The following is a 14,129-nucleotide window of genomic DNA, read 5'->3' as shown; positions in this document are numbered from 1 at the left end:
AGTCTGATATCCATTGTTTTGCACCTGGACATAGGCAGCTGCACTTTGATAGTGAGGTCACAGGAGGGCAGAAAATAGTCAGTACGGAATACAACTTTAAAATTTGATAACTGTTGTTGTAAAGTCTGATATAAGTTTGAATAATACAGTACATATATATATAATTAAACCTAACAAAAAAATGATTGGAAGCTGGATGGACAGACCTCTTCTGCTTGGGATACAATATTAATTTCTTCTGTCACCTTTGAATCTCTGTTTATCTTGATAATGATAACACCTGAATAGATTTTCGTCATGTTTTACACCATAATAAACATCCTACATACATGTATAAAAAATTACTTTCATGACATCTTAGCGATTTATCAGAAATTAAACTAGGTCCATGGTCATTGTTACATTTCATAATTCCTAATCATTGTATTGTAATATTGCCGTATAATAATTAAATACAAGTGCCTGTCTGTCCATCCAGTTTCCATATTTTTATTACCACAATCATTTTGTAAGAAAAAATAATGGTGAAGATAAAGTTAAGATTTTAGTGCAGAGGAACTAAGCTAGCCTGAATGCTGATGTGGCTCAGATGGGTTGAATGTCCCTCTAGAGTTTGGAGGTCCTGGGTTTGAGTCCCGACCTAGATTTTGTGTTCATTCTCTGATAATGCCTCCACTAAATCACCATGGAAGGTGGTATAGAATTTGATGGGTATTTTCAAGTCAAAGACTTTGTTGAAGGAGGGAAAGATTATGGTCAGAATGCTGGTGGCCTGGTAACTCTAATGGTTTAAATGTTTGCCTAGAGTTTGGAGGTCCTCGATCTGACTGTTTGGTTCTTTCTCTCCATGGCATTAGCGGAAGTAGTCCATAACTTATTTCCATACTAGTGAATCATATACATGTAGGCACTACAGTTAAAAGTGGATCTCCACCAGGGATCAAACCTACGCCCCCCAAATCCCGCAAGTTGAAACGGTAATTCTCTCTAGCATAACAAGATGTTCTGACACTCCCTTGTACTATTAAAACTCGTCATACTGAACTTGATGATCAGACAAAAGATTCCACACAATAATCAATATGTGGATGTTAACTTTGAATATTAATGAAATATTTACTTAACTACATGGATGACAATCATTAGAACGTCATAGGAAGGAAGGAACCCCTTTGAAGTGACATTGGATATTTTGTGTTTATTTCCAATAAAGGTCTGATAATTATCAATCTAAGCCCGCTCTGATGGTCCAACAAGACAATACTACCAGGGGAGATGACTCTGTCACAATGTTATAAAAATGTAAAACGTACCTTCCAACCAATAATTTTCTTTTCATTGTGTCTTGTTATTTGACTCCTACTCAACAAAACTAGAAAAACAGATATAAAAAAAGGAAAATGAATGTTCTTATGTGAGTTAACTAGACCATACAAATGTAGTATTGTGTGTTAACTAGACCATACAAATATACCAATGTGAGTTAACTAGACCATACAAATGTACTAATGTGAGTTAACTAGACCATACAAATATACCAATGTGAGTTAACTAGACCATACACATGTACTTATGTGAGTTAACTAGACCATACAAATGTACTAATGTGAGTTAACTAGACCATACAAATGTACTAATGTGAGTTAACTAGACCATACAAATGTACTAATGTGAGTTAACTAGACCATATATACCAATGTGAGTTGACTAGACCATACAAATGTACTAATGTGAGTTAACTAGACCATACAGATGTACTAATGTGAGTTAACTAGACCATACAAATGTACTAATGTGAGTTGACTAGACCATACAAATGTACTAATGTGAGTTAACTAGACCATACAAATGTAGTATTGTGAGTTAACTAGACCATACAAATGTACTAATGTGAGTTGACTAGACCATACAAATGTACTAATGTGAGTTAACTAGACCATACAAATGTACTAATGTGAGTTAACTAGACCATACAAATGTACTAATTTGAGTTGACTAGACCATACAAATGTACTAATGTGAGTTAACTAGACCATACAAATGTACTAATAGTAGAGGTGTACTGACAATAGGGTGGTTTTATTAGCCCGTTTATGGATTGTCGGTGGAGATGAGTTGTTTAATGCAGTGTCCACACTATGGTGTAATGTTGTGTAGAGAGGTTGACTTGTCTAATGTTGTGTAGAGAGGTTGACTTGTCAATCAAATACTGGTATAATAAACCCACCCCAAATATTACGTCGGCAGCTTTGTATGTCTATATCCTACTAATAATCACACGTCACATGTTGGTTGGACAGATGTCACACATTTATCTCCCATAGCAGTGTATATCAGGAAAATGTTTTATATCGAACAGTAATGTATTTAGTTGTCATTTGAGTTACAAATGATAAAAAGTCGAAATGATATTGACAAGATTTCTGACCATTTTGTAAACATTCTTTCTTGCAGGAGATATATGTAAGTTATGGTGTTCAGAAGAAGTTTTAAGAAATTTGAGGATGATTAAAGACTTAGTGTATTACAGTTAGACATGTTTTCCCTGCTGCGATGGTTGATACCATTTTATGTGTTGTAGTTGAGTTGTGAGGATGGATCCGGGATAAGGGACATGCTATTCCATGCTGCCATGGACCACCGGATCAACAGCTACCGCCTTATTATGGAGTCGACCAGGGCTGTCCTCGGGTCCGAAGGCACAGGCAGCTGTGGGTCCCCAGGACCTGACCGAACTCTGGAGGATGTGTTTGAGGAACTTATCCTTGGGGAAGAGTTTGAGGAGCTTCCTACAGGTACGTAATTGTGTGGTATAAACTATAGTAACACTTCTATACTGTTAACTGATATAAACTACAGTAACACTTCTATACTGTTAACTGTGGTATATAAACTACAGTAACACTTCTATACTGTTAACTGTGGTATATAAACTACAGTAACACTTCTATACTGTTAACTGTGGTATATAAACTATAGTAACACTTCTATACTGTTAACTGTGAGATATAAACTATAGTAACACTTCTATACTGTTAACTGTGGTATATAAACTATAGTAACACTTCTATACTGTTAACTGTGGTATATAAACTACAGTAACACTTCTATACTGTTAACTGTGAGATATAAACTACAGTAACACTTCTATACTGTTAACTGTGATATATAAACTACAGTAACACTTCTATACTGTTAACTGTGGTATATAAACTACAGTAACACTTCTATACTGTTAACTGTGGTATATAAACTATAGTAACACTTCTATACTGTTAACTGTGGTATATAAACTACAGTAACACTTCTATACTGTTAACTGTGATATATAAACTACAGTAACACTTCTATACTGTTAACTGTGAGATATAAACTACAGTAACACTTCTATACTGTTAACTGTGGATATAAACTACAGTAACACTTCTATACTGTTAACTGTGGTATATAAACTACAGTAACACTTCTATACTGTTAACTGTGGTATATAAACTATAGTAACACTTCTATACTGTTAACTGATATAAACTATATATAGTAACACTTCTATACTGTTAACTGTGAGATATAAACTACAGTAACACTTCTATACTGTTAACTGTGAGTATATAAACTATAGTAACACTTCTATACTGTTAACTGTGGTATATAAACTAATAGTAACACTTCTATACTGTTAACTGTGGTATATAAACTACAGTAACACTTCTATACTGTTAACTGTGGTATATAAACTACAGTAACACTTCTATACTGTTAACTGTGATATATAAACTACAGTAACACTTCTATACTGTTAACTGTGAGATATAAACTACAGTAACACTTCTATACTGTTAACTGTGGTATATAAACTACAGTAACACTTCTATACTGTTAACTGTGAGATAATAAACTACAGTAACACTTCTATACTGTTAACTGTGAGGTATAAACTACAGTACACTTCTATACTGTTAACTGTGGATATAATACTACAGTAACACTTCTATACTGTTAACTGTGAGATATAAACTACAGTAACACTTCTATACTGTTAACTGTGGTATATAAACTATAGTGACACTTCTATACTGTTAACTGTGGTATATAAACTACAGTAACACTTCTATACTGTTAACTGATATAAACTACAGTAACACTTCTATACTGTTAACTGTGAGATATAAACTACAGTAACACTTCTATACTGTTAACTGTGAGATATAAACTACAGTAACACTTCTATACTGTTAACTGTGGTATATAAACTACAGTATACACTTCTATACTGTTAACTGTGGATATAAACTACAGTAACACTTCTATACTGTTAACTGTGAGATATAAACTACAGTAACACTTCTATACTGTTAACTGTGGTATATAAACTACGTAACACTTCTATACCTGTTAACTGTGGTATATAAACTACAGTAACACTTCTATACTGTTAACTGTGGTATATAAACTACAGTAACACTTCTATACTGTTAACTGTGGTATATAAACTATAGTAACACTTCTATACTGTTAACTGTGGTATATAAACTATAGTAACACTTCTATACTGTTAACTGTGGTATATAAACTACAGTAACACTTCTATACTGTTAACTGTGGTATATAAACTACAGTAACACTTCTATACTGTTAACTGTGAGATATAAACTACAGTAACACTTCTATACTGTTAACTGTGGTATATAAACTACAGTAACACTTCTATACTGTTAACTGTGGTATATAAACTACAGTAACACTTCTATACTGTTAACTGTGAGATATAAACTACAGTAACACTTCTATACTGTTAACTGTGGTATATAACTACAGTAACACTTCTATACTGTTAACTGTGGTATATAAACTACAGTAACACTTCTATACTGTTAACTGTGAGATATAAACTACAGTAACACTTCTATACTGTTAACTGTGGTATATAAACTACAGTAACACTTCTATACTGTTAACTGTGGTATATAAACTACAGTAACACTTCTATACTGTTAACTGTGGTATATAAACTACAGTAACACTTCTATACTGTTAACTGTGGTATATAAACTACAGTAACACTTCTATACTGTTAACTGTGAGATATAAACTACAGTAACACTTCTATACTGTTAACTGTGGTATATAAACTACAGTAACACTTCTATACTGTTAACTGTGGTATATAAACTACAGTAACACTTCTATACTGTTAACTGTGAGTATATAAACTACAGTAACACTTCTATACTGTTAACTGTGGTATATAAACTACAGTAACACTTCTATACTGTTAACTGTGGTATATAAACTACAGTAACACTTCTATACTGTTAACTGTGAGATATAAACTATAGTAACACTTCTATACTGTTAACTGTGGTATATAAACTACAGTAACACTTCTATACTGTTAACTGTGGTATATAAACTACAGTAACACTTCTATACTGTTAACTGTGGTATATAAACTACAGTAACACTTCTATACTGTTAACTGTGGTATATAAACTACAGTAACACTTCTATACTGTTAACTGTGGTATATAAACTACAGTAACACTTCTATACTGTTAACTGTGGTATATAAACTACAGTAACACTTCTATACTGTTAACTGTGGTATATAAACTACAGTAACACTTCTATACTGTTAACTGTGAGATATAAACTACAGTAACACTTCTATACTGTTAACTGTGGTATATAAACTACAGTAACACTTCTATACTGTTAACTGATATAAACTATAGTAACACTTCTATACTGTTAACTGTGAGATATAAACTACAGTAACACTTCTATACTGTTAACTGTGAGATATAAACTACAGTAACACTTCTATACTGTTAACTGTGAGATATAAACTACAGTAACACTTCTATACTGTTAACTGTGGTATATAAACTACAGTAACACTTCTATACTGTTAACTGTGAGATATAAACTATAGTAACACTTCTATACTGTTAACTGTGGTATATAAACTACAGTAACACTTCTATACTGTTAACTGTGGTATATAAACTACAGTAACACTTCTATACTGTTAACTGTGAGATATAAACTACAGTAACACTTCTATACTGTTAACTGTGAGATATAAACTATAGTAACACTTCTATACTGTTAACTGTGGTATATAAACTACAGTAACACTTCTATACTGTTAACTGTGGTATATAAACTACAGTAACACTTCTATACTGTTAACTGTGGTATATAAACTACAGTAACACTTCTATACTGTTAACTGTGAGATATAAACTATAGTAACACTTCTATACTGTTAACTGTGATATATAAACTACAGTAACACTTCTATACTGTTAACTGTGGTATATAAACTATAGTAACACTTCTATACTGTTAACTGTGAGATATAAACTACATTAACACTTCTATACTGTTAACTGTGAGATATAAACTACAGTAACACTTCTATACTGTTAACTGTGGTATATAAACTACAGTAACACTTCTATACTGTTAACTGTGAGATATAAACTACAGTAACACTTCTATACTGTTAACTGTGAGATATAAACTACAGTAACACTTCTATACTGTTAACTGTGGTATATAAACTACAGTAACACTTCTATACTGTTAACTGTGAGATATAAACTACAGTAACACTTCTATACTGTTAACTGTGAGATATAAACTACAGTAACACTTCTATACTGTTAACTGTGAGATATAAACTACATTAACACTTCTATACTGTTAACTGTGAGATATAAACTACAGTAACACTTCTATACTGTTAACTGTGAGATATAAACTACAGTAACACTTCTATACTGTTAACTGTGAGATATAAACTACAGTAACACTTCTATACTGTTAACTGTGAGATATAAACTATAGTAACACTTCTATACTGTTAACTGTGAGATATAAACTACAGTAACACTTCTATACTGTTAACTGTGAGATATAAACTACAGTAACACTTCTATACTGTTAACTGTGAGATATAAACTACAGTAACACTTCTATACTGTTAACTGTGAGATATAAACTACAGTAACACTTCTATACTGTTAACTGTGGTATATAAACTACAGTAACACTTCTATACTGTTAACTGTGGTATATAAACTACAGGAACACTTCTATACTGTTAACTGTGGTATATAAACTACAGTAACACTTCTATACTGTTAACTGTGGTATATAAACTACAGTAACACTTCTATACTGTTAACTGTGAGGTATAAACTATAGTAACACTTCTATACTGTTAACTGTGGTATATAAACTACAGTAACACTTCTATACTGTTAACTGTGAGTATATAAACTACAGTAACACTTCTATACTGTTAACTGTGAGATATAAACTACAGTAACACTTCTATACTGTTAACTGTGAGATATAAACTACAGTAACACTTCTATACTGTTAACTGTGAGATATAAACTACAGTAACACTTCTATACTGTTAACTGTGAGTATATAAACTACAGTAACACTTCTATACTGTTAACTGTGTGGTATATAAACTACAGTAACACTTCTATACTGTTAACTGTGAGGTATAAACTATAGTAACACTTCTATACTGTTAACTGTGGTATATAAACTACAGTAACACTTCTATACTGTTAACTGTGAGATATAACTACAGTAACACTTCTATACTGTTAACTGTGAGGTATAAACTACAGTAACACTTCTATACTGTTAACTGTGAGATATAAACTACAGTAACACTTCTATACTGTTAACTGTGGTATATAAACTACAGTAACACTTCTATACTGTTAACTGTGAGATATAAACTACAGTAACACTTCTATACTGTTAACTGTGGTATATAAACTACAGTAACACTTCTATACTGTTAACTGTGGTATATAAACTACAGTAACACTTCTATACTGTTAACTGTGGTATATAAACTACAGTAACACTTCTATACTGTTAACTGTGAGATATAAACTACAGTAACACTTCTATACTGTTAACTGTGGTATATAAACTACAGTAACACTTCTATACTGTTAACTGTGGTATATAAACTACAGTAACACTTCTATACTGTTAACTGTGGTATATAAACTACAGTAACACTTCTATACTGTTAACCGTGAGATATAAACTACAGTAACACTTCTATACTGTTAACTGTGTGGTATATAAACTACAGTAACACTTCTATACTGTTAACTGGGAGGTATAAACTATAGTAACACTTCTATACTGTTAACTGTGGTATATAAACTATAGTAACACTTCTATACTGTTAACTGTAAGATATAAACTACATTAACACTTCTATACTGTTAACTGTGAGATATAAACTACAGTAACACTTCTATACTGTTAACTGTGAGATATAAACTACAGTAACACTTCTATACTGTTAACTGTGAGATATAAACTATAGTAACACTTCTATACTGTTAACTGTGAGATATAAACTACAGTAACACTTCTATACTGTTAACTGTGGTATATAAACTACAGTAACACTTCTATACTGTTAACTGTGAGATATAAACTACAGTAACACTTCTATACTGTTAACTGTGAGATATAAACTATAGTAACACTTCTATACTGTTAACTGTGAGATATAAACTACAGTAACACTTCTATACTGTTAACTGTGGTATATAAACTACAGTAACACTTCTATACTGTTAACTGTGAGATACAAACTACAGTAACACTTCTATACTGTTAACTGTGGTATATAAACTACAGTAACACTTCTATACTGTTAACTGATATAAACTACAGTAACACTTCTATACTGTTAACTGTGGTATATAAACTACAGTTACACTTCTATACTGTTAACTGTGGTATATAAACTACAGTAACACTTCTATACTGTTAACTGTGGTATATAAACTACAGTAACACTTCTATACTGTTAACTGTGAGATATAAACTACAGTAACACTTCTATACTGTTAACTGTGAGATATAAACTATAGTAACACTTCTATACTGTTAACTGTGGTATATAAACTATAGTAACACTTCTATACTGTTAACTGTGGTATATAAACTATAGTAACACTTCTATACTGTTAACTGTGGTATATAAACTGTACTTCTATACTGTTAACTGTGGTATATAAACTACAGTAACACTTCTATACTGTTAACTGTGATATATAAACTACAGTAACACTTCTATACTGTTAACTGTGGTATATAAACTATAGTAACACTTCTATACTGTAAACTGTGAGATATAAACTTGTTTTAAAGCTATGTTTATTTGGTTAGTATCACCTGCTATTAGATTACTAGTTCTGGTGTGCTACACCAAATATTGATGATAGGAAGCTCTGATAGAAGTGTGATAGGCACCATGTGTTGATGGATACTTTTACAAGAAATATAATGGAATGCATTTGATGGACATGCTGTAAACAAGGGATACATAGTGTCAGTTTAAGCTGGAGTTTTGGAGGAGATACGGAGGATGGTGTTACTATAATTAACCTCAATACCTACCACAGGTTAATGGTTGAAGTAATTGGCTCTCACTGAGGAGGTGTTTGTTTCTATTTCCTGCACATTGTTTACATTAACCAATATTTGACAATTGGCCTCTGTGCAGGTATAAAAGTACATGTATACTGAAGTCTGGAGCACAGCCAGCTTCAGTTTGGTAATATGTGTAGGAGGAGGATCAGAGTTATCTCCCCTGAGTCATCCACTATTTATATATAAATAACTGTGGGTATGTGTTATTGTAAATCCATAGCACCAAAAAAGTGTTATTAGTGATCAAAGTCACATTGGGGATTGCAGTTTTATTTAATTGATATTGTACCTGCAGTAACAGATTTTGGCAAATGTTTTACCAGATTATGTTACAAAATGCCTAGTCTTTCTAAAACCTGATTGCAAGTAAGGAAACTATGAATGAAAATGAAAAAATAAATGCATTTTGGTGAATAACTTAAAAATTTAGTGTATTTGTATATTTCAGACGGTCGCTTGGACCTTGTCCATGAACTCCTAACAACAGAGCGTGTGTATTGTGCACAACTGAGAAGTGTCCTGGACGTGTATGCAGAACCTCTACGGTAATAGTCTGTACAATGAAGGACAGTATAGTAGTGTTGTAGGAGTTATCTCCCTTGAACTGTTGTAACCCAAAAGTTCACCACAAAATACTTTGAAAAAAAATCAACTATGTGAGCAATATTTTGTAGATGGGCGATATTGTAACTGTTGTAATACAGTTTGTTGATTTAAGTCTGAAGTAAGGAGCTGTCCCAGATTCTGGGAACTTTGGAGTAGATTTCTAGCATATTATCAATGTGATTCACTGTATTAACCCAGTACATATACTGCCTTATTAGCCCACCATCATCAGATTGCTATTTTTTGTGAAGTGCTGGAGGGATATTCCTCAAATTTCATGTGTAGGTTACTCTTGGTCCCTAGTTGTGCCAATTTAATTTAGATTTTTTATCAGAAAAACAAAATGGCCGATAGACGGCCATCTTGGATTTTGAAAATTGAAGTTTGTCATCACTATTTCTTGAAAGGTACTGGAGGGATATTCCTCAAACTTCATGTGTAAGTTACCCCTTGGTCCCTAGCTATGCCATTCTAATTTAGATTTTTGATCAGAAAAACAAAGAGATCAGTCTGACATAGAACCAATAAAGATCATGAATGGTGGGTGCCAAGATCCCCCTGGAATCTCTTGTTAGGGACCTGTCCATCCGACCACAGATGACAACTTTAGTATATTTGTTGGCCAATTTACATGAAATTTGGTCAAGAAATTTAGTTCATGAAAATAAAAACTGAAGTCAAAACTCAAGGTCATTATAGGCCCAAAGGGTAAAGTCTGTTTTTATCCCTTCACTGATGAACATTTTGTAATGACATGGTGGCCCATAAAAGGTCAGAATTAAACAAGGAGTCAGCTGAGCAAATTAGGTCAAAGTCAGTGAATGAAAGAGGTCAAGGTCACTGGGTCCAATGTACATGAATGTCAACTGAAGATCAATGTCACTGGGTTGAAAGGTCGTCAATCATGTCCAAGTTTAAGAATAAGTGGATCTTTGATAATGACACTGGTTATTTGTGTGATTGCTATTTAATGTTCAAATAAAGCAAATGAGTATAATAGTGGCATTTAAATTTATGTTAGCCCAGCAAATATATAGAGACAAAAAGAAATGAAAGTCACATCATAGTACATATATAAAGTATGCTTCGACTGTTATCCAAATTCAAATGTCAAAGGTCAACCTCAGCATTATGGGCATATGGCTTGTTGATGATTATGGGAGATATAAAGTCACACAACAGGGCCCTTGATGATTATGGGGGATATAAAGTCACACAACATCGCCCTTGATGATTATGGGAGATATAAAGTCACACAACAGGACCCTTGATGATTATGGGGGATATAAAGTCACACAACAGGGCCCTTGATGATTATGGGAGATATAAAGTCACACAACAAGGGCCTTGATGATTACGGGAGATATAAAGTCACACAACAGGGCCCTTGATGATTATGGGAGATGTAAAGTCACACAACAGGGCCCTTGATGATTATGGGAGATATAAAGTCACACAATAGGGCCCTTGATGATTATGGGAGATATAAAGTCACACAACAGGGCCCTTGATAATTATAGGAGATATAAAGTCACACAACATCGCCCTTGATGATAATGGGGGATATAAAGTCACACAACATCGCCCTTAATGATTATGGGAGATATAAAGTCACACAACAGGGCCCTTGATGATTATGGGGGATATAAAGTCACACAACAGGGCCCTTGATGATTATGGGAGATATAAAGTCACACAACAGGGCCCTTGATGACTATGGGGGATATAAGTCACACAACAGGGCCCTTGATGATTATGGGAGATATAAAGTCACACAACAGGGCCCTTGATGATTATGGGGTATATAAAGTCACACAACAGGGCCCTTGATGATTATAGGAGATATAAGTCACACAACAGGACCCTTGATGATTATGGGAGATATAAAGTCACACAACAGGGCCCTTGATGATTATGGGAGATATAAAGTCACACAACAGGACCCTTGATGATTATGGGGTATATAAAGTCACACAACAGGGCCCTTGATGATTATGGGGGATATAAAGTCACACAACAGGACCCTTGATGATTATGGGGGATATAAAGTCACACAACATCGCCCTTGATGATTATGGGAGATATAAAGTCACACAAAAGGGCCCTTGATGATTATGGGGGATATAAAGTCACACAACAGGGCCCTTGATGATTATGGGGAATATAAAGTCACACAACATGGCCCTTAATGATTATGGGGGTTATAAAGTCACACAACAGGGCCCTTGATGATTATGGGAGATATAAAGTCACACAACAGGGCCCTTGATGATTATGGGGGTTATAAAGTCACACAACAGGGCCCTTAATGATTATAGGAGATATAAAGTCACACAACAAGGGCCTTGATGATTACGGGAGATATAAAGTCACACAACAGGGCCCTTGATGATTATAGGAGATATAAAGTCACACAATAGGGGCCTTGATGATTATGGGAGATATAAAGTCACACAACAGGGCCCTTGATGATTATGGGGGATATAAAGTCACACAACAGGGCCCTTGATGATTATAGGAGATATAAAGTCACACAACAAGGCCCTTGATGATTATGGGGTATATAAAGTCACACAACAGGGCCCTTGATGATTTTGGGAGATATATAGTCACACAATAGGGGCCTTGATGATTATGGGAGATATATAGTCACACAATAGGGACCTTGATGATTATGGGAGATATGAAGTCACACAATAGGGGCCTTGATGATTATGGGGGATATAAGGTCACACAACATCGCCCTTAATGATTATGGGAGATATAAAGTCACACAACAGGGCCCTTGATGATTATGGGGGATAAAAGTCACACAACAGGGCCCTTGATGATTATTGGAGATATAAAGTCACACAACAGGGCCCTTGATGATTATGGGAGATATAAAGTCACACAACAAGGCCCTTGATGATTATGGGAGATATAAAGTCACACAACAAGGCCCTTGATGATTATGGGGGATATAAAGTCACACAACATGGCCCTTGATGATTATGGGAGATATATAGTCACACAACAGGGGCCTTGATGATTATGGGAGATATAAAGTCACAAAACAGGACCCTTAATGATTATGGGAGATATAAAGTCACAAAACAGGACCCTTGATGATTATAGGAGATATAGAGTCACACAACAGGGCCCTTGATGATTATGGGGTATATAAAGTCACACAACATCGCCCTTGATGATTATGGGGAATATAAAGTCACACAACATCGCCCTTGATGATTATGGGGAATATAAAGTCACACAACAGGGCCCTTGATGATTATGGGAGATATAAAGTCACACAACAGGGCCCTTGATGATTATGGGAGATATAAAGTCACACAACAGGGCCCTTAATGATTATGGTAGATATAAAGTCACACAACAGGGCCCTTAATGATTATGGGAGATATAAAGTCACACAACAGGGCCCTTAATGATTATGGTAGATATAAAGTCACACAACAGGGCCCTTGATGATTATGGGGGATATAAAGTCACACAACAGGGCCCTTGATGATTATGGGGGATATAAAGTCACACAACAGGGCTCTTGATGATTATGGGAGATATAAAGTCACACAACAGGGCCCTTGATGATTATGGGGGATATAAAGTCACACAACAAGGCCCTTGATTATGGGAGATATAAAGTCACACAACAGGGCCCTTGATGATTATGGGGTATATAAAGTCACACAACAGGGCCCTTGATGATTATGGGGGAGATAAAGTCACACAACAGGGGCCTTGATGATTATGGGAGATATAAAGTCACACAATAGGGCCATTGATGATTATGGCGGATATAAAGTCACACAACATCGCCCTTGATGATTATGGGGGATATAAAGTCACACAACAGGGCCCTTGATGATTATGGGAGATATAAAGTCACACAACAGGGCCCTTGATGATTATGGGAAATATAAAGTCACACAACATCGCCCTTGATGATTATGGGAGATATAAAGTCACACAACAGGGCCCTTGATGATTATGGGAGATATAAAGTCGCAACAAGGCCCTTGATGATT

The 14,129-nt window shown here is 34.3% G+C and overlaps 1 protein-coding gene across 1 annotated transcript in view; it reads left to right on the top strand.

Annotated features, from left to right (window-relative positions):
* LOC117328103 (rho GTPase-activating protein 20-like) overlaps positions 1–14,129 on the top strand; it is a 208,158-nt gene that overhangs the window by 22,990 nt on the left and 171,039 nt on the right. The window contains exons 2-3 of the mRNA XM_033885463.1: positions 2,582–2,795; positions 9,944–10,040. Coding sequence (XP_033741354.1) covers positions 2,615–2,795; positions 9,944–10,040 — 278 coding nt within the window. The 5' untranslated portion in view covers positions 2,582–2,614. The remainder of the gene's footprint in view (positions 1–2,581; positions 2,796–9,943; positions 10,041–14,129) is intronic.

Source organism: Pecten maximus, chromosome 5 (genome assembly GCF_902652985.1).
Source record: "Pecten maximus chromosome 5, xPecMax1.1, whole genome shotgun sequence".
Lineage (NCBI taxonomy): Eukaryota > Metazoa > Mollusca > Bivalvia > Pectinida > Pectinidae > Pecten > Pecten maximus.
The sequence above is the reverse complement of the archived record's forward strand: the minus strand, read 5'-3'. Positions and strand labels throughout refer to the sequence as shown.